This window comes from Heloderma suspectum, chromosome 4, assembly GCF_057233095.1.
Source record: "Heloderma suspectum isolate Gila_16-S chromosome 4, 16-S_ref, whole genome shotgun sequence".
Classification (NCBI taxonomy): Eukaryota; Metazoa; Chordata; class Lepidosauria; order Squamata; family Helodermatidae; genus Heloderma; species Heloderma suspectum.
The window spans coordinates 280293248-280312425 of record NC_139461.1 but is presented as its reverse complement, the minus strand read 5'-3'; the positions used below and the strand labels follow the sequence as shown (position 1 = coordinate 280312425).

General features: G+C 42.6%; 1 protein-coding gene across 3 annotated transcripts in view; it reads right to left on the bottom strand.

Annotated features, from left to right (window-relative positions):
- RPN2 (ribophorin II) overlaps positions 1 to 18945 on the bottom strand; it is a 48376-nt gene extending 29431 nt beyond the window's left edge. The window contains exons 1-10 of one of the 3 annotated variants that reach the window (XM_084853949.1): positions 18901 to 18945; positions 17385 to 17513; positions 16117 to 16310; positions 10037 to 10132; positions 8192 to 8367; positions 6796 to 6871; positions 5362 to 5496; positions 2565 to 2741; positions 1016 to 1134; positions 433 to 538 (exon numbers count right to left, since the gene is read on the bottom strand). In XM_084853949.1, the coding sequence (XP_084710075.1) occupies positions 433 to 538; positions 1016 to 1134; positions 2565 to 2741; positions 5362 to 5496; positions 6796 to 6871; positions 8192 to 8367; positions 10037 to 10132; positions 16117 to 16131 (900 nt within the window). In that variant the 5' untranslated portion in view covers positions 16132 to 16310; positions 17385 to 17513; positions 18901 to 18945. Of the gene's footprint in view, positions 1 to 432; positions 539 to 1015; positions 1135 to 2564; positions 2742 to 5361; positions 5497 to 6795; positions 6872 to 8191; positions 8368 to 10036; positions 10133 to 16116; positions 16311 to 17384; positions 17514 to 18567 lie in introns of all 3 variants that reach the window. The other 2 variants (XM_084853948.1, XM_084853947.1) reach the window with 2 other exon arrangements.
- Positions 18946 to 19178: the final 233 nt, after the last annotated feature.

Here is a 19178-nt window from a genome sequence, read left to right as displayed (position 1 = left end):
CCATTAACTATCATCAAGCATGAGCTATCATTTAGCCTCAATTCCTCTACTCATTGAAACGGGATTGCAGTCTGGGCTGGGGCCTGGTAAAGTGGACCCTTCTCCCCACAATGCTTGGCCATCTGGTATGAAAGGGGTGAACTGGGCGTATGGTGGCCTATTTATGGAAAGCTGTTCCCAAAGTGACTTGCCTGGCACCCACTCTGATCTGTTTTTAGTGCGAGGTGAAGACCTTTTTTAAATTTCTCAGCTTTTTAAATCCATGGTTGTTCAATTGCCACTATTTTATTTCGTTGTTTGTTATTGTTTAAGATTTTCTTTTGTAAGTCATCCTGAAAAATGTTTTTATACTGAACGCTTTCCAGGTAACATGAATCAAATTGGCTCCAATGAACAATGCAGGCTCAAAAAACATTCAGAACATATACCCACCTCAACTTTGTTTGCAATAAATCGACTGTCCCCATCAATGCTGACTGCAAAATCGTAATAGCCGCTGGCAGGCTTGACACTCATGAAATTCAGCTCAAAGGCATCTCTGTTAATAAAAACACAGCTGTAAAATTGCAGGAAATTGGTGCCCATTTGCCCAACACTTATTAAAAGACATCAGAAGCTAAGATTGTAATTTGGGCCCATGTCACCCCAAATAGCAAGGCAATGGAAAGAGAAAAATGAAGGTACCATTTAGAGACAAAAGCAACATGGATTCAAGTATCATTACCAAAAAGGAAGGGCAACTATATATATATGTGTGGAAGGGATGAGGCAGATTCAAAATACCCACAGCCTCAATCCAGCATGCATGCATGCATGCATGCATGAATGAATGCATACATACATACATATATGCTGGATTGAGGCTGTGGGTATTTTGAATCTGCCTCATCCCTTCCAAATTCTTGTTATGGTATTGCAAATTCTAGATTCAGAATAGTGGCTCTCCTTTTACACCCAAAAATAAAGATATTGAAACAAAAAACAAAACAAGCAAACAAAAAAATCTTCTCCTTACCCAGACAGGAAAAAGGCAGACTGCTGAAGGACAGTGGCTTTAGTAGCAACAGATTTCGCATGATCCAAGTTCACAGTTGCCTGAGTCAGAGGCTGCGACATAACATTTGTCACGTGGAGCTAGAGAGTGAGAAAGTTTTGTAAGCTTACATTATTTTTCCACTGCAGCAGCATCTGAAGACTATCAGCTAGATAGCAAACTCTAGGATGAGACAAAGGTGGATGAAAAGATCCTACATTTGGAATCCTCTGTTTCCTAAAATTGTTATCTATGTGTATCTGCCAGAGACTAGCATGTTCTAGTTAGTTTATTATATATTTGATAAACGTTATTTCAATTTACACCCCACCCTCAATTTACACTCAGACTGGCTTACATTCTAAAAAAGCCTCTATTCCACCTATCCTTAATTTTCCTTAAAGCTTAGGCACTCCAAATACCTAAATATATATTTCCATATACTCTTGCAAGCACGCAATCCGATATGGACTCCAGCTGGAACAAGCTTTGAGATGGAATTGAGAAAACACGCTGAGTTCAAGTTTTACTGATTTGCACATCCCTACTTGAGAATATCCACCAGAACACTTGACATTTTTAAGAAGCCACCAGCAGCCATTGTTTTTAGGGGGCAAAAGCGGGGGAAATTGGTTCCTGGTACAACACTTGATGGTGGTAAGACACTGTTATGAGGAGCATAGATCACGTCCACCCGTACAGTACAGAAAATGTGATCACAAGAGCAGGCCCAGCTTCAGCATCCAGAAGGAGTTCTGGAATGTTCCAGCTGCAGCTTCTTGTCAACTATATGGTGAAGGGCCACTGTGTTTCTCTATGGAACTATGAAGTCCTCTGGTCAGAGATGTCAATGCTGCTGTTGTTTACATCAGGGATAGTCAAGTGGTGGCCTGCATGCCAGATGCATCCCACAAGCCAATTCTACTTGGTCCTAAGTAACCCTCTCAAATTTTACTCATGTTGTGCTACAAAACTGTGCTCACAGTTTCACTCATAAGCAAATGATTTTTAAAGCTGTGAGAGATCCCATATGGTAATTGTATGTTTCTTAAGTTTTGTATTTATTTGATTTATATCCCATCTTTTTTTCTTCATGAAACTCAAGGTGGCTACATGTGGTTCCCATGTAGTCTCCCCTCCAAGCACTGTCGAGACCCAAACCTACTTGGCTTCAGCAAGGTGGCTGCCTCATGTGCTTTCAGATTATGCCCTATATGCAATGCCCAGCCATGCCTGAGCAGATGTGCTCCCAAACTGCAACACATTTACTACTAGGTGGTATGGACTTCATTATAGAGTATGGCCATCTGTGAATGAGCCGGTACTCTACAATTCACTATGAATTGTGAAGCTAAAGCTATTTATGGTCCCTGGGCTGCTTTCTGAAAAACAGAGTGGCTCCTGAGGATGTAGGCTACCCCTGGTTTAAATTAAAGTTTTAGCACTACCCTCCCTATGCAGCTGTTTTAATTATCAGCCGCAGGGGATTAAGGGTCAAATTATAAGAAAAGATTGCAGACTGACAACTCACCTTGAGTATGGGCTGATGGTGAGAGACGGCAGAAGCCCCTTCAGGGACTGCAATGACTGGCAAATGATAATTATTCTGGGAAAGGGAAGCTGCAGCACAAGCCACACTGAATGCTTCGGAAAGAGTCTCAAAGTTCTTCTTGCTGAAAATTGCATTGACTAGCTGGATGATCTGATCCTGAAAAGAAAAGAGAAGAGAAGAAAAGAAAAGAAAAGACAAAGTGATAAACAAGACCCAAGCGGGATACATTCTCTTTGGCCTAAACGGAGATATAGAGAATAGATCACAACCAACTCTGTTTCATATATAATGCCAAAGTTCCGCACCTTACCAGGAGTTCAGATTCTGCCCAATGATCCCCAAGGCTGGTCTCAAAAACAGGCAAATCTGTTTTTTGTAAAATGCCATGTGCATGGATGGCACTAAATAAATATTAAAAGACAGAGCTCCAATCAGTTAAAATAAATAAAAACAATCCATTCTTATTTTAATATCTGAAGTGAAATAAAATTTAGGTATAACTCCCACCCCCACAGGTCCTGACAACATAATTTATAATCTACATTGAACCATTATCTTTAATTGAACCAGTTCTGGAATTTATTTTATTTTTTCAACATTTGATGCATGACAGTCTGTGATATGTGACCTTAGATTCACCTGAATAAAGCCTCAAACACAATGGCATAAAAATGTTTCCACATCAAGTATGTTTTGCAGTAATACTCTTAAAAGGGGGCAGTAATATTCTTAAAAAGCCTCCCATTCATAACCTGGGGCCTTTCCAGTCCGTTATAATTTTTATTACTAATTAGAGATGTTAAGCATTAATTAAGTTTTCAGTTCAGAGAAATACTATTAGGATTTTAACCTACAGAAGAAAAATGTCCCAGTGGATGACACATAAAAGCTCTAAAAATAACTTCAGTCTATCTCCACATTATGAGGTCACCCAATTTTAGACCCCACTTAATCAAACTAATTGAAACTCATTATATCCCTTCCGTTTCCATTTGTTAAATTCACATCCTGTCACTATGACTTGCCTAATCACATGTGACATTTTAACAGCCTAAACCAGTTTGCATTTTGTCTCATTAGAATAATGCACGGTGCTGCTTAATTGTAGAAACTGAGCTCCCTCTGGATTAAAAGTATTGATTTGTTGGCTCTCCTTCTCTTCCTTACCCCCAAATCACCAAGATCTATTCCCCTCAACCCTCCCCTGCACATAAATGCCTTTAAGCTTCACATGCACTGAGAAGACTCCTAAGGTGTGCAAAAAGGAGGGTAAGGGGAAACATGATAGAGGTACACAAAATTAAGGAGAGTTAATTTCTCATTAAGGTGAGGAGAATGTGGATAAGGAGACTTTTTTCTCCCTCTCTCATAATACTAGAATCCAGGGTCATTCCATGAAGCTGATTGGTGGGAGATTCAGGATAGATAAAAGGAAGTACTTCTTCACACAGTGCATAGTTAAACCATGGAATTTGCTACCACAAGATGTAGTGATGGTCACCAACTTGGATGGCTTTAAAAGGGGGTTAGACAAATTTCTGGAGAAGGCTAACAATGGCTACTAGTCTTTATGGCTCTATGCTGCCTCCTGTACCAGAGGCATATGCCTATGTACACCAGTTGCTGGAGAACATGGGCAGGAGGGTGCTGTTGCACTGATGTCCTGCTTGTAGTTTCCTGGTTGACATCTGGATGGCCGCTGTGTGAACAGAATGCAAGACTAGATGGACCCTTGGTCTAATCCAGCATGGCTCTTCTTATGTTCTTAGATTTTCATCCCCTTTGGAAAATCCTGGGCATACTCGGGGCATTTCTTTCTTCCCTCCTTTGTGTGCTGAGGGAGGACCCTGAGAAGGGATTTTTGCAGCCATTCTGTGCATGAAACTGCCAGTTTTAAAGTTCTGAATTAAGCCCCTCTCCATCTCCCGGACACAATCTACTTGTGCTGAGAGTGCACCCCTACATTGAGAATAATAGGACTCAACCAAGCTCTACTGTCCCTTTCTCCCATATGTCAATGCATGGGCATGAAGAGGAGGCATGCAGCCCCAGATATCATGAAGCCTGTGCATGTGCCCATCCATGTGCATAGGCCATGTGTGGGGGACAGGAAACATTATTCTATTGATCCCTCTCTATTGAAATGTATCAGAATCTTCTGTATGTGGGAGCTGCACCCATGGCGTGAGTGGATTGTGGATACAGGGTGCAATAATTAATGGGGACTCTTCAACCATGTTGCTGTGCTCATTGTCAGAGGAATTTACAGGTGGACATTTTTAATTAAAAACCTGATGCACAATTTTGTGGTTTTTCTATTCCACATTTTTGGCCTGGGGACTGTAAAAGGAACTGTGTGCAGAGAAATCACTGCACATGTGAACTGGTGTGGGTGGGTGGTCATATGTGCTGCAGATGCACATCCAACCGTTTTCAGAGTCAGTGCAGATGAGCCACTCTGCTTTAAACTTCTTTGCTATTTGCTAACACAGCTACTCTTCTGGAACAGTGTGACATTGACATTTTACTTCTATAACAACAGGCTGTTCTGACATCTAATTAATAGAGTAGTTATATAATGGCAGTTATTAGTGGTTTATGGAATCCATCCATCCCTTGTGATGACCCAAACTCTGCTTTGGGTTTGCTAGTTATTCCATTATAAATGCTATTAACCATTACAAAAATGAATGTTCTTTTTTCTTATTACATGTCTTGTCCAAAACCATTGCAATACGTAGATCAAAGAAAGAAGCAATATCCAAAGGGTACCTACCTCTTTCATTGCTGGTTCTGTCCCTACATGATCAGAGAGTCTGTACGTAGCAGCCACAAACAACGCAGTTGTTTCAAGCCCTTCTTCAAATTGTAGATAGACTCCGCCTATATCATCCAGCCGGGCAACAAGATCCTATAACAAGGTAATAACAAAGAACTTTTGTTCTGTGAACTGCCCAGACAGCTTCAGTGTGGTACAGGAATGCAATAAATAAATAGCTTTGCAGTAGAAGGACAGCATTCTTTGCTTCAGTTGCAGAAATTATTTTATCTATCCAAATAGCCTAAGATTGGCTGGAAGCTTTTATTAATATTTTTGTGGTCTAATATTTAAAGATTGTTTTTAAAGTTATTCTTGAAAGTACCAAGATATTTTTGGACATTTTGCTAGTTACGAAACAGCGGGGTGGTGGCAGTGGGCTGCTGATTTGGGTATGAAGTTTCAACTATACTGACCCAGTTCACATGACACACCAGGCTCACTGTGGTTATTTAAGCTCAGTGGGGTTGTGGTGTGGCGTGCAAACTTGGCCATCGGGGGTTATGTGAGGGTTAAACAACCTCCAATGGCCTGGTTAACATGACATGCCGCAACCCCTCTGGAGGCTGCATATTCAAAATGGTGCCCGGCACACACCATAGGTCACTGTGGGTTGAATAATCCACAGTGAGCCCAGCATGTCATGCAAACCAGTATATTGTGTTTTATATGGGCAGTACTAGTGCTAGATTACTTGAATGTAGCTTTGTTATTGAGCAGCTTGTGTCTCTACAATGGCAAGTGCTGATAAGCTTTGAGACTTACACATGGATGAGTTCAACAAGTGCCTGAAAGATTACATTGCTTGAGCAGTCAGATAATCTAGAGCCACTATGGTGCAGCAGTTAGTTCTGGACTTAGACCTGGCAGAACAGGGTTCAAACCCTTCCTCAGCCAAAGAGCTTACTGTTGGACTTTGAGTCAGCAGTTCTTTTTGCCTAACCCACCTTGCAGGGTTGTTGGGAGGATAAAGATGCCCTTTCCTTCCGCTCTGGAGGAAAGGTAGGATGAAAATGTAACAGATCGACAGACTTACTTAATGAAACGCTGCCCTGAATGCCATCATCTGTGGAAGCTCTGTTGTCACTTAGCAGGAATGGGGCTTTTTTGTACTGGCCCCTGTGCTATGGAATGTTCATTGATGAGGGGCTCTGTTCTTGGCTATCTCTATTCAACCTTTAGAAAAGAGAATCTTTCTCCCACCAAGCAATTGGGAATGGGGCAAAGTTGGGTGGTGTCTGGCCTTTATTATTGCGTTTAGAATTTTGTTGGCATTTGAAATAGATTTAACCGTTTTAAAAACATGATTTTTAATTGATTTTATATTGTTATCCATCTTGTGGCACTTTGAGCTGAAGGATGGGCTATAAAATAAATGAATGAAATAAATACCTCTATCTCCTCCACAATGCCTCTTAAATCTGCCTGCTGGGATAAGTATGATGCGGTCTGCAAAGCCTGAATTGTTCTGAAAAAACAGAAATCAGAATGAGGAGGCGATGAATACGTAGCATGTGATTTTATCAGTTCAGACTACTGATCTCATCAAGAGGTCTCAAAGGGCTTCATTAGGAACAGGAATATAAAACAGAAAGCACTAACAGTCCTTGTCGTTGACTCAGGAAGTAAAAGAGTCTTTAGTAGAGAGGATGGATTAAATGTTAACTAAAGAAGCATACCGTTGGATTAAAGAAAGACAACATTATTTTCTAAAAATAAACCCCATGCCAAAAACGTTCAGATTTCAATACAAGTGTGGTCACTGAAGCCAGATTTACTCCAAGTCACAAACTAACATTTCCACAACCAGGAAAGCCAAGGTTTGCAGAGCTGGGAGAGCCACAATGTATTATCACCTTATTGTACTGTCTGCCCTAAGTATATCTAAAACTAATGTACACTGTGTGTGGAATAGATTATGCAAACATCAGTGGCAATAGTAAAATATATCCTGCTAGGTTACATAGTTCATCTTAATGGTAAAACAATGCAATACAGAACTAAAAAATGATGGAGAGAATTCACATAATACTGGCATGTAGCAGGTAGGACCATGTAAGGATTAAAAAAAAATTGCAGAGTGCAGAAGTTCCTTCTTGAGCCAGTAAAAGCCAAGCCTAGACTTCCTATTTTCCTGTATTGTTGTTTTTTAAATGGTGTGATTCAGGATGGTGTGACGTGATGCTGGAAGCCAGATTTCATGACATACAACTGTAGTCATGTAAAAGATCAAATGTCTCTGCTTAATAATTTTCAGAAGTAATTTCCAGCCTCTTTGGTGTTAGTGACTACCTAGAGTACCCAATAAATTGCCAACTGGGCAAGAGTCTCTACAGTGTAAATGTCCAACATATGGTGTTTATGTGTGGTGGGTGACAAGGCTATAATGTGCATACCAATCCCCTAGTTTTGGAAATATTTGTTGCATTAAGCCATAGTGTTGTGAAGATATACTTCATGATTAAACTCTCATGAAAATTTGAAAGTTGTGGGTTTCCCCACCCCACTCTGCAAAGTTCTGAAAAATCAAAGAAAAGGTAGTTCAGTGTGCCAGCTCATCCACAAAACCATACTTCCAAATACACAGGTACATTTGCAATTAAATGACAAATAACAGAGTGGCCACATATAAGTGCAATGACAGAAAAAATTCACAGGCAATGAAATTAGGCTGCAATCCAATGCACATTTGCCTGGGAGTAAGTCCCACTGAACTCAATGGGATTTACTTCTGAGTAGACATGGATAGGATTGCACTGTTAATCATTTTATTTTCTGAAGCACTTACGCCAAGACATTCTCTTCCTTGCTAAGACGAGATGTGAGGGCAGTCAGGGCTTCTTGGGAAGCAAGAGGGAGCCCAAAGCCACTCAAGGCTCCGACAGCATGGTAGATCTGGGTGACTGAAGAATCTTCACTGACAGCTGCAAGTAGCAGCTCTCTGGTCTCATTTGAAATGGCAATCTGAGAAAGAAAACATTAGAGATTATATATTTTTCTAGCTTTCTATTTTCATAAACCACGGTCAGAAATGCTCATTATTTTTACTTAATATTTACTATCTGACAGGGTTGGGAAAGTCTTCAGACTTATCTGTCAAATCCAGAAATAGAAAGCTTACATACCAGGTCAGACAATGACCTAGTTCGCATGATCAAAACAAGCCACAGTAGCTTAAATAAATCACAGCAGCTTGTTTTAATCCCTGGCACGTGCCGAGGATGAAAATATTTTGATTTGTGTGAATTGGCCCTACTTATCCATCAAGCCCAGTCCACTCTGACTGGTATGACTCTTTAAGACCCTCGGCAGAGGTCTTTCCTATCACCTGATCCCTCTGAGTAGACACACCAGGGACTCAAACAGGGACCTTCTGCATGAGCTACTGTCATTATCCACTTATTGTAGTCACAATGACCACAATTTGAGAAGCCTGCAGAAGGACTCTATCTCATGGCACATTATGCTTGTGCTCCATCGCAAGCACAAACTCTTCTCCAACAACAACAGTCTGGCTCCACTGGAGAGACCAACCTAATAACAGCATGCTCTGTAACAGTAACTTGTGTGAGTGTCGGGCAGGGGGAGGGGAGGTGCTAAATGTGTATGAGAAAGGAAGAATTTTCACAGCTCTATAAACCTCCAAGTTCTGGGATGCATTAGCACTGATCAAAGCCTGTTAAGATGTCCTAGTTGGGAAAGGAACATTTGCAGGTTACACTATGGAGAAAGAACTGAAATGGGCTTAACAAGTAGTACCTGCAACAAAATGTTGCAGTGAGGAGTGCTCCTGTTTAGTCATGCCCTCTACTCCATTCCCCTCTCCCCTAAGGTTTCTTCTGCAACAGTCAGCATTCCATGCCCAACTGAGCATGCTCAGTCCTTATCAACTCCACCCACCCAGGGTTTTGCCCCTAAGTCTGCTGATAAGTTACTCTTGTGAACAGATGGTGCTGTTTTGGCTACATAAAGACTAGCATTTGAAGAACTGAGACTGCAATTCATATGTGATAATGAGAAATACAGGTGAAAGTGAGACACACACCAAATGCGGTGTCCATAGTCCATCTTTATTTGTAATGGGCTTTGAGTCCTCCTCTAAGGCTAACTGAGTGTTTGAAGGCCAAAGTCATGGTTCAAAGAGGAGAATATGGAAGAGAGTCTGGGAGCCATTACCTTCACTCACTTGGAGATAACATTGTTGCTGGAAAGAGACAGGAACTACAGAGAAAGGTCCAAATAATGGTCTGAAGGCACATTATGCATTTCTATTGCTGAAGCTAAAAAGCTCTGGGCAAGCTAAGCTGGTGGGATGAGAGACCACCCAGGACCATACTTATGCTGCTTTGAGCTCTTTGGAGGAAGAGCAAAATAGAAGAGTAATAAATATTAATAAAATACTTAGGATGTAAGAGAACCTCTGCCTAACTTTATTCTGAAGCCTTACCCCATTTAGCATGCCATCTCACACAACCTAGAGCAGGCTGGAAAATTGGCCAGCTATTGCCTTATTTAATGTCATTTTGATATTGTCTATTCTGAGTAAGTGCCTTCAGGATAGCTGCTCCCATCATAATAGCTGGAAGAAATATTTATGCAAGATTACAATTTCCCCTGCAAGAAATTAACTCACTTCACATCCAGACAACGCCTGGCTGGCCTGTGCAGCATAGAAGAGGGAATCAATGCTATTGGGGTCCACCTTGGATTTAATGAAGTTACAGGCAGCCTGTACAAAAAAGAAAAAAGAACACAATTAAAGAAATTGATCATCCCAATTTACACTTGACAATGGTCTGCAAACCACTGTTTAACACATGCTGAATTTATTATTACACATTATATTATCTGAGAAAAACAACAACACAAATATGTGGGATTTGGAGGGAGAAGATGGTCCAGTTCAACAAGAATGATTCGCTGTGCTTCAAGTTCCTCTGGTAGACCCACAGGAATACATAACACACACTCTCTCAAATTTTTGAAAGTGAAAATGCTTTCTAAACATCAAGAAAAGCTGCAGGAAATTAACAGCACAATCCTATACATTGATATGGGTAAAGCATTCCCACTTCTTCCAACTAACGTGTTTCTCTTATCTGAATAGGTGTGTCTGTGACTCACCTGACCAAAAGACAAAACAGTGGCTATATGGACAGACCCCACTCAGTAACAAATTTATAAAACCAAGCTGAGCATGCTAGGCTTCAAGAATTATGATTTATGGGTTGAAGTCCCTGAAGCATCCCTCAAGCCAGATAACAAAGCAGTATCACAAAATATATATTTTCTGCTTAATGGTATTAAAGAATAACAAAACTTTGCAATGAAAAAACAATTGAGATATTATTACATACAATATAATTAGAATGATTAGGAATATAATAGAAATACTGGCTAGCATGTTTCCTAGTAAATTAAAGTTCTATATCCCTCAACCAAGAAAACAGTCATTGAGATTTTATAGTTATCTACCAGGCAGGCATGGTTGGCAGAGCTTAGGTAATCATGTCTGGAAGGCTTCTCTAAGATTTCTCTGCTCAAGCTAGACCAAATCTTACTATTTATAACATTCTACCTAATATTAGTGAGAGTTCCTTATCTTAAACATACATTTATGCAACTTGACTTAACCAGGAGCTTCAGACTCCGACTCAGTTGTAACTCCTGCCCATAACCTCAGGAGGGCCTCTTTCTAATGCAGCCAGGCTTACAGCTAGCTTCAACCTTGTGAAGGTTCAGCTCCTCATGAGATAAAGAGCCTTTTACTTGTAAGAACTAGCCAACCCACCAGTGGCAAGCTCGCTCAAGTTCCAAGAACACATTTTGCACTTAAGTCTAGCTTATAGCATATATAGAATGAATTACTCTGCACTTTCAGTTAGCACACACAGATTATAATGAACAACACTCCTATGAAATACAATGAATCAACAATATACATTACATTCATACTTTGTGACATCTTACTTCCTGTAAGTGGGTGTAGGAGTGCAGCCTATCTTCAGCAGACTGAGAAAACCCACCTCAGAAAATTAACAAAAAGCAGTATCTCTTTACAAACTGGAATTGTGCTGGTGGTGGTGGTACAAAAATTGTGCTGGGTGGAGTAAGATCACTTTCAGTAGAGCAGTATGTTGGTTTGGAATAACTGAAATAGAACTGTATTACAGTAAAATAAAAAACAGGTAGGACATAAATTAATAAAAAATTAATAAATGTAGCATGTCAGTGAGGTAAATGATACATCTGTCTGTAAGCAGTACAACTACGGTGGTTGTTCTCACAGGTCTGTCATTAACACTGTAATCCTATATACAGTTTCCTAGGAGTAAGTCCCACTGACTTCAGTAGGGCTTACTTCTGAGTAGACATGCACAGGATTGCATTGTAAAAATGCCTTGTAGAACACCATTATTCAGAAGTGACATAGCTAATACTAGAAGACAGCCACTTAAAAACTGTACATATGCTACATTCAAATTACAGAAGTAGGAAATTCTAAAATGAATGCAAGATCACTTGGGGAAACAGCTACCAGAGAATGGGCTAAGATTATAAGAAAGAAAAAAATATTCAAACAAGATAATAATGGCTATTTAATATTAGAATTTCTTAGCAAAAGGGGGAGGATACTCAAAATGAACAGATTTGAACAAACTTGATCGGGTGCAAGTCTTTAGCACAGAAACATTCACAAAGATCAGTTGTAGCTAGAGATGTATGGATTTTGTTAAATTGGTTCCGTCCGTGTTTCTCTCAGGTTCTCTCTCTTTTCCAGTATGAGCCTGGTCCTTCTACATACGCAGATCAGGCTACCCAGATTTGAGGAACTGGAGTATGGCAACTCTGCATAAGGCAGCAGGTTACATACTGGCTCCATCTACTGGAGGATCTCTATTACAACACTATCTAAGAAGAACTAGACATGCACGATTAAATCTTTGCCCAACATGATGCTGAACAGTTATCTACCTGAAATCGCAAAAAGGATGCGGTGATTGAGCTTAAAAAATATTCTGACAAGTGACAAGCAAAAACAAGAAGACCACTGGGGAAGGACCATAGCTCAATGGTAGAGCACATGCTTTGCAGGTAGAAGGTCCTAGGTTTAACGCTTGGCACCTCTAGGTAAGGCTGTGCGGGGAAGCCCGTAGACAATACTGAACTAGATGGATCAGTGGTCTGACTTGGTACAAGGCAGCTTCTTTTATCCAAAACAACCCTGTGAAGTAGATGAGGCTGAGAGCAACTGGACTAAGGTCACCCGGTGAACTTCATGACTGAGTGGGGATTTGAAGCCGGGTCTCCCCAGTTCTGGTCCAACACTTTATCCACTGGATCTCATGTGCACGCAACACAGCATAAGGCTACTTCCAACTCCTCCTCCCTATTGCCACTGAAAGATGAATATACAAGATCTTAAGGGAACATAAGCAATGCAAACTCCCCATCTTTCCGTATCCTGTGCATGTGTTAATAATTCCAGGCCCCGCCCCAAGCATGTTACATTACTTTATCACTGCGCATGACATTAATTCATGATGGACAGGGATGCAGGCAATTCCACTTAGAGAAGGGGTGGGGGAGAAGAAAAGGAAAAAAGTGAATACATTTTATCTGTTGACACTTTATTATTCCCATGTCCAATAACTATAGGATGGGAAGGAACGAGCAATGAGCTACAGCTGTAAAATGTACACTGGTCACATATTAAATTGGCTGCATCTACAACATGTCATTCACATTACAGTAAAATGTTGTAGTCACACTTCTTTCAGTGTATAACCATGATTTCCTCTCATTTCTTGGAAGATTAGCTTTTTTAATCCTTTGCTTTAATCTTATTTATTATTTATTCACAACATTTGTATACTGCTCCACATCTAAACAGATTCCGGAGCAGTGAACAACAGGAGATAAAATGAACAAAAGATAAAAAGAAGAAACATGATATTAAGATTATTCTTTAAAAATAGAGTGCCAATAAAACCAAGGCTGGTTAACTCAGGAAGGCTTCTTGGAAAAGAGCTGTTTTCAGGAGGTGCCAAAAACAACCCAGTGTTGGAGCCTGCCTGACCTCCACAGGCAGGGAGTTCGATTGGACGGGAGCCACAACACTGAAGGCTCTTCTCCAGGTGGATTCCAGTCAGGCCATAGGTCTGTATGGAACCACCAGGAGCATGCCCTCTGATGACCTCAGTGATCAAGTAGGTTGGTAAGGGAGAAGGTGCTCTCTCAGGTATCCTGGTTCCAAGTTGTTTACGGCTCTGCACACTAGTACCAAAATCTTAAACCTGGCCCGATAGTGAGTAGGCAGCCAGTGCAGGAAAATCCCTCAGCAAAGAAGCTGCATGCTGAAAAGGGGCAGTTCCTGATAACAGCCAAACTGCTGTGTTCTACACTAACTCCAAATCCCAGAGCAGCCTTAAGGGCAGCCCCACATAAAGCACATTGCACTAATCCAGTCTTGAGGTTACTAGTGCTTGGACCACTGTGGCCAAGCTATCCCTGTCCAGGACAGGCTGCAGCTGGCAAACCAGCTGAAGCTGGTAAAAGGCACTCCAAGCTGCCATGGCCACTTCGGCCTCCAGCAACAGTGATGGATCTAGGAGTAGACCCAGACTACGAACCTGATTTTTCAGAGGGAGTGCAACCCCATCCAGAACAGGCAATAAGCCTTTCTCTTGGACCCAGGAACCACTCACCCACAGAGCTTCTGTCTTGCCAGGATTCGGTTTCAGTTTATTGGCCCTCATCCAGCCCATTACTGCATCTAGGCACTGATCCAGGACATGCACAGCCTCACTTGATTCAGATGTCACAGGGAGATAGAGCTGTGTCATCAGCATACTGATGGCACTTGGCTCCAAGACCGCTGACTATTCCCAGTGGCTTCATATAGATATTAAATAAACTGGAGACAGGATAGTACCCTGCGGAACCCCATAGTTCAATTGCCAAGGGGCCAAGGAATGGTCACCCAATGTTCCTCTCTGAAATTGACCCTGCAGGTATGATTGGAACCACTGTAACACAGTGCCTCCAATGCCCATCCCAGAGACAATTCAGGAGGATACCATGGTTGAGGGTATCAAAAGCCAGTGAGAGATCGAGCAGAATTAGCAGGGTTGCACTCCCCCCGTTCCTCTCTTGATAAAGGTCATGCATCAGGGCGACCAAGGCTGATTCAATCATGTAACCAGGTCAAAAGCCAGACTGGAATGGGTCTAGATAATCGGTATCCTCAGGAGTCCCTGCAGTTGTTCTGCCACAACCCTCTCCAGTACCTTTCCTAAGAAAGGGGTATTTGCGACTGGGCGGTAGTTGTCTCAAACCATTTGGTCCAGAGTGGGCTTCTTCTGCTACTTGAGAACGCAATGGAGGCAGCAACGTAAGCCTTCTTTGCTTCCTGCACTGCTACACAATAGGCACAATTATGTGCTCTTTAATACTAGACATACACTGTGCCAATTATTTCAGTAGGGCCATGCGTGCAAATAAGTGACCACCACATGGGATGGAATTTTGATTCCCGATTTTATTGCTTCTCATCTCATAGCTTTGATAACGTGTCCCCTCCTCTGTTCTCCCCCAAGCCCTCAACATGCCACCAGTGCTTAGAACAGGAGTGGGCAACATGTGCCCACTCATGGCCTTGAGTGAGGCCCCCACCACCCCTGTTGCCCCCACACTGCTGAAATTCAGCAGTGTAGTGACACCCCCCCTCCCCGCTGTTTGCCATCAAAATTCAGCAGCAACCCACTATGGAGATTCAAAAGTGCCCAGTTTAGCTGGTTTTCAAGCTAAATGCGGCTGTTTTGAGGATCTGTAGTAGTTTACTGCTGAATTCCAGCACCAAACTCCTGATGTTTTGACCGCTGCAGGCTGGAAATTGGCTCCTGGACTGCCTAAAGTTGCCCACCTGTGATCTAGAACAACTACCTTGGATTAAAAAAAACCATGATCAGAAGGAGGAAATGCGTTTGTGCTTTTCCATGAGCTCTTGCCCAAACTAGCAAAAGACTTCTCACAGCGCTGCACCACAACATATTGGGAGGTATGATACAATATGAGAAACAGGGTGAATACGACAGCTGTAAAATATATATTATAGTAGGCTATAAAAAGGTATTGAATTTTGGCAAAGTCTTGTGCAAAACCTTGCACAAACTGAAGAATTCCTTTGGATTTGGGGCCACTTTTGTCATGCAGTGCTCTTCCGCTATGGAGATACTATCTGTTAGTGAAACAGCACCTCTGGATTCAAGCCACATGGTTGCCCTCTCCTTCTAGAAGTGAGAGCTACCCAAGTTCAAGAGCTGCCAGAGCACCATGTTGTATTCCTAATGCAACAGCCGCCAGTTTTAATTCATTCTCTTTCCTATATCTGCCAGCTCTCTTGCTGCCAATGAAGAGAACCATCACAAGCACAACCATGGCCCTGTCCTACCTTTCCCAGTCTTCACTTTAAATGAACAGGGCATATTCCTGATAGTACTGTGGTTCACCAGTTCTGCCAGTACAAAGGCTAAAGTGGGAAGCACTGGGACACTTTTAATATGTGGTTGCTTACCAACAAGCAAATACTGCCTACCCAAGGCAAGTGGAAATTCCATACTGATTTAAAACAAGTTAGTGATACACAGATATTTTGTATCTCATTCTTCACAACCTTATAGCACTCTGAACTTCACAAGGATACATCCTCACCTTTTCATCAGTCATGTGCCCTCCCAATTTGTTCAGTCCTACAATGGAATAATAGCTTCCTTCCAAATCATAGAATGGACGCTCCAAGGAAGCTCGTAGCCTCTGAACATCATGTTTCGTGAGATAATGGCTAGGAGTCAGAGCCCGTATGCTGGCCACAAATATTAAGGCTAAGATGAAAAGTGTGAGACACCCTGGAAATAAAAGGGGGAAAAGAAACCTTAATAAATGCTTTGTGAATGTCTCCATTGAGTATACTTAGCCTTCTGAACAGCTTTCTTTAATTAAACAGATGTAGGGATGTACGAAAGTCACTTACCTTCTCGAAGGGTGACATTTGTGGTGGGGGGAGGCACTCCGCCCCTCCCCCCGAAATTCTCTCCGGCCGGCTCCACTCTGTGGCGATTAAGCAGAGCCGCCAGCTGGGGCTGCCCGCAGCCAGACATCCGGCCGCTGGGCAGCCTGTACAGGGATGCAAATGGCGGCTGTCGTAGCCGCCGCCATTTGCGTCCCTGTATTTTGCTATGATAGGCTACGTAAATATTTACGTAGCCTATCATGGCAAAAGAGATGGGCGCAAATGGCGGCCAATATGCCATTTGCGCCCCTCTCTTTTGCTGTGATAGGCTGTGTAAATACTTATGCAGCCTATCACGCTTCCGCAGGGACGCAAATGGCATCCCTGCGTTAGCCGTGATAGGCTAGGCAACGTAGCCTATCACGGCTATAATGAAGAAGCGAATGGCGGCCGGGGCCACCATTCGCAAAGCAGCGCGAACAGCAGCAGGTAGGTGTTCCGTTTCGCGTGCCTTTCGTGGGACGGGGGGCTTCGTTCTGCCACAGATTTTGGGGGCCCGAATGCACTGGTATGCGGTCTCACTGAGATCTGTGGCGGAATTCTCTGACATCCCTAAACGGATGACTGTGCTGTCTAGCTAGCCTCAACTACACACCTCAAATGGAAAGGCCTAATATAGGGCCAACTGCCTTTCAATTAACGTATCTAATTTGATGCTCATACCACGATTAAGGCCTACTTCTAACATTCCATTTTATCAATGTTGACCTTAAGATTCTAACATTACTACAATATTTTGAATGTATTCCTGTAATGACAGTTTTGCTTTAAACACATTTTTATGTTTTTCTAGAAGTCGTGGGCATGAAATACAGTCTGCATTTTTTTACTGGCCTAGCCGGCATGGAAATACAGGATACTAGTCTTTTAGCAAGCTAGTAAAAATGTGCCTTATAAAAAATGGACTAACAGTGGAGGGCCACAGCTTTCCTTTCTCTGCAGCCAGCAAGGAAACCCAGTGGACTGGCGGAGCTGAGATGGGGAGATCTGTCCTTTCTTCACCAGCCTGCTCATTTGCCTGCATGGAATTCCTTGTCGCCTGTGGCAAGATTGGTGAAATATGAAACTGACATACATGCAGCCTTCCAAGAGTGGCATTAAAGATTTTTGTTACAGAAGTCTGCAGCAGCCTACACTGTTCTCGCTATATCAGGCTGACACTACTCTTCTGCTTCATATACAAGATTACACCTTTGCATTCCACATTACTCTAGAATAACCTTCACAACTGATCTCCCTCCAATTTCATACTCACAAAATCCAACACAATCAGAATTAACAACCACCTACAAATATGCATTTTAAGATATTTAAGGGCACAACCCTATTGCATGTTTAGACTGAAAGAAGTCCTACAACTCCCAGCATTCCCCAGCCAGCATGGGGAAAGGCTCGTTGGGGAATCCTGGGAGTTGTCAGACTTTTTTTTCTGTCTAAACATGCAATAGGATTGTGCCCTAAACCCACCTTTTTAGCCATCTTTAACCATTTTGAGGTTGACAGTATGAATGGCAGGATGGGTGGTGGAAGCATATTAGTAACCAACAAGCCTTCAATATGTACGTTAACCGTAATTCCATCAACATGGTTATTTACAAGCATGCGTGTCTATAAAATCATAGAATAGTTTGGTTGGAAGGGGCCTATAAGACCACTGAGTCCAACCCCCTGTAGAATCAGGATGTTAAATTAAATCATAAATGTATCTTACTAATGCTACAATCCTATGCATTTATCTGATTGTAGGCTCTATTGAATGTAGAAGTACTTCTAAGTAAACATACACAGGATTGGGCTGCATGTGACCTTGCGTATAGAGCGAGCCTTTACAACTACAATTATTAACTCAATGCAAAACCTTTTTTATACAATCTAATTAAATAATAAATTATTACTTCATGATGGTCTAAAAAACGCCTCTCATATATTTAAATCTAGAACCGATATTCCCCCGCGGGGGGGGGGGGGGTGTCCTTTGTCTGCAGCAACTGAATGCAGACAAATTCTTTTTTATAAGGTACACATTCAGCAGGGGAAGCTTTTTCTATCGTCTCCCGCCATGCTAGACCAAGCTTCACCTGCTGAATTCCTACCTGGCACATGAAGACAACGGAACACCGGCGAGGTGGGTGGGTGAAGATGGCCAGTTTATATCCGTCCCTATCCCAAGGCCTAAGGGGACCAACGAAAGGGTTGCCGAGAAGAAAAATCCTGCAATTTCTGATTTCTACACCACAAAAGGTGGGGCAGGCGAGTCACTGTGGCCGCGACAAGGTCCCTTCCTCGGCTTCTCTGAGGGGCATCCCGCGCTCCAGCCCTCATCTAGGACCAGCCCGTCGCCCACACACGCCCACAAGCGGTCGGGGGGAGGGAACCCAGCCCCTCCGACAGGTACTGCTCTACCGCCACCTCACTGAACTCCTTACCCGGGGCCGCCATCATCCCCCTCGCTTCCACACCACGGGAAGAAGAGTCCACTTCCGCCCGGAGCTCCGGAACGTACCATTCAGCCCGCCGTTAGGGAGAAGCACAGCATTACGGCGCGGTGGCTTAACTTGCTCTTCCCGCGCTTGAGAAGCGGTAGATCAAGCATAAGGGTGTGAGCCTCAGGCAAAGCCGAGAGCTGTGGCTCTGCGGCTCCCCTCCCCTCTGATCAGCACAAATGGTACGCTCCAGCCGAGCAGCCTATAGCGAAGGGAGGAGC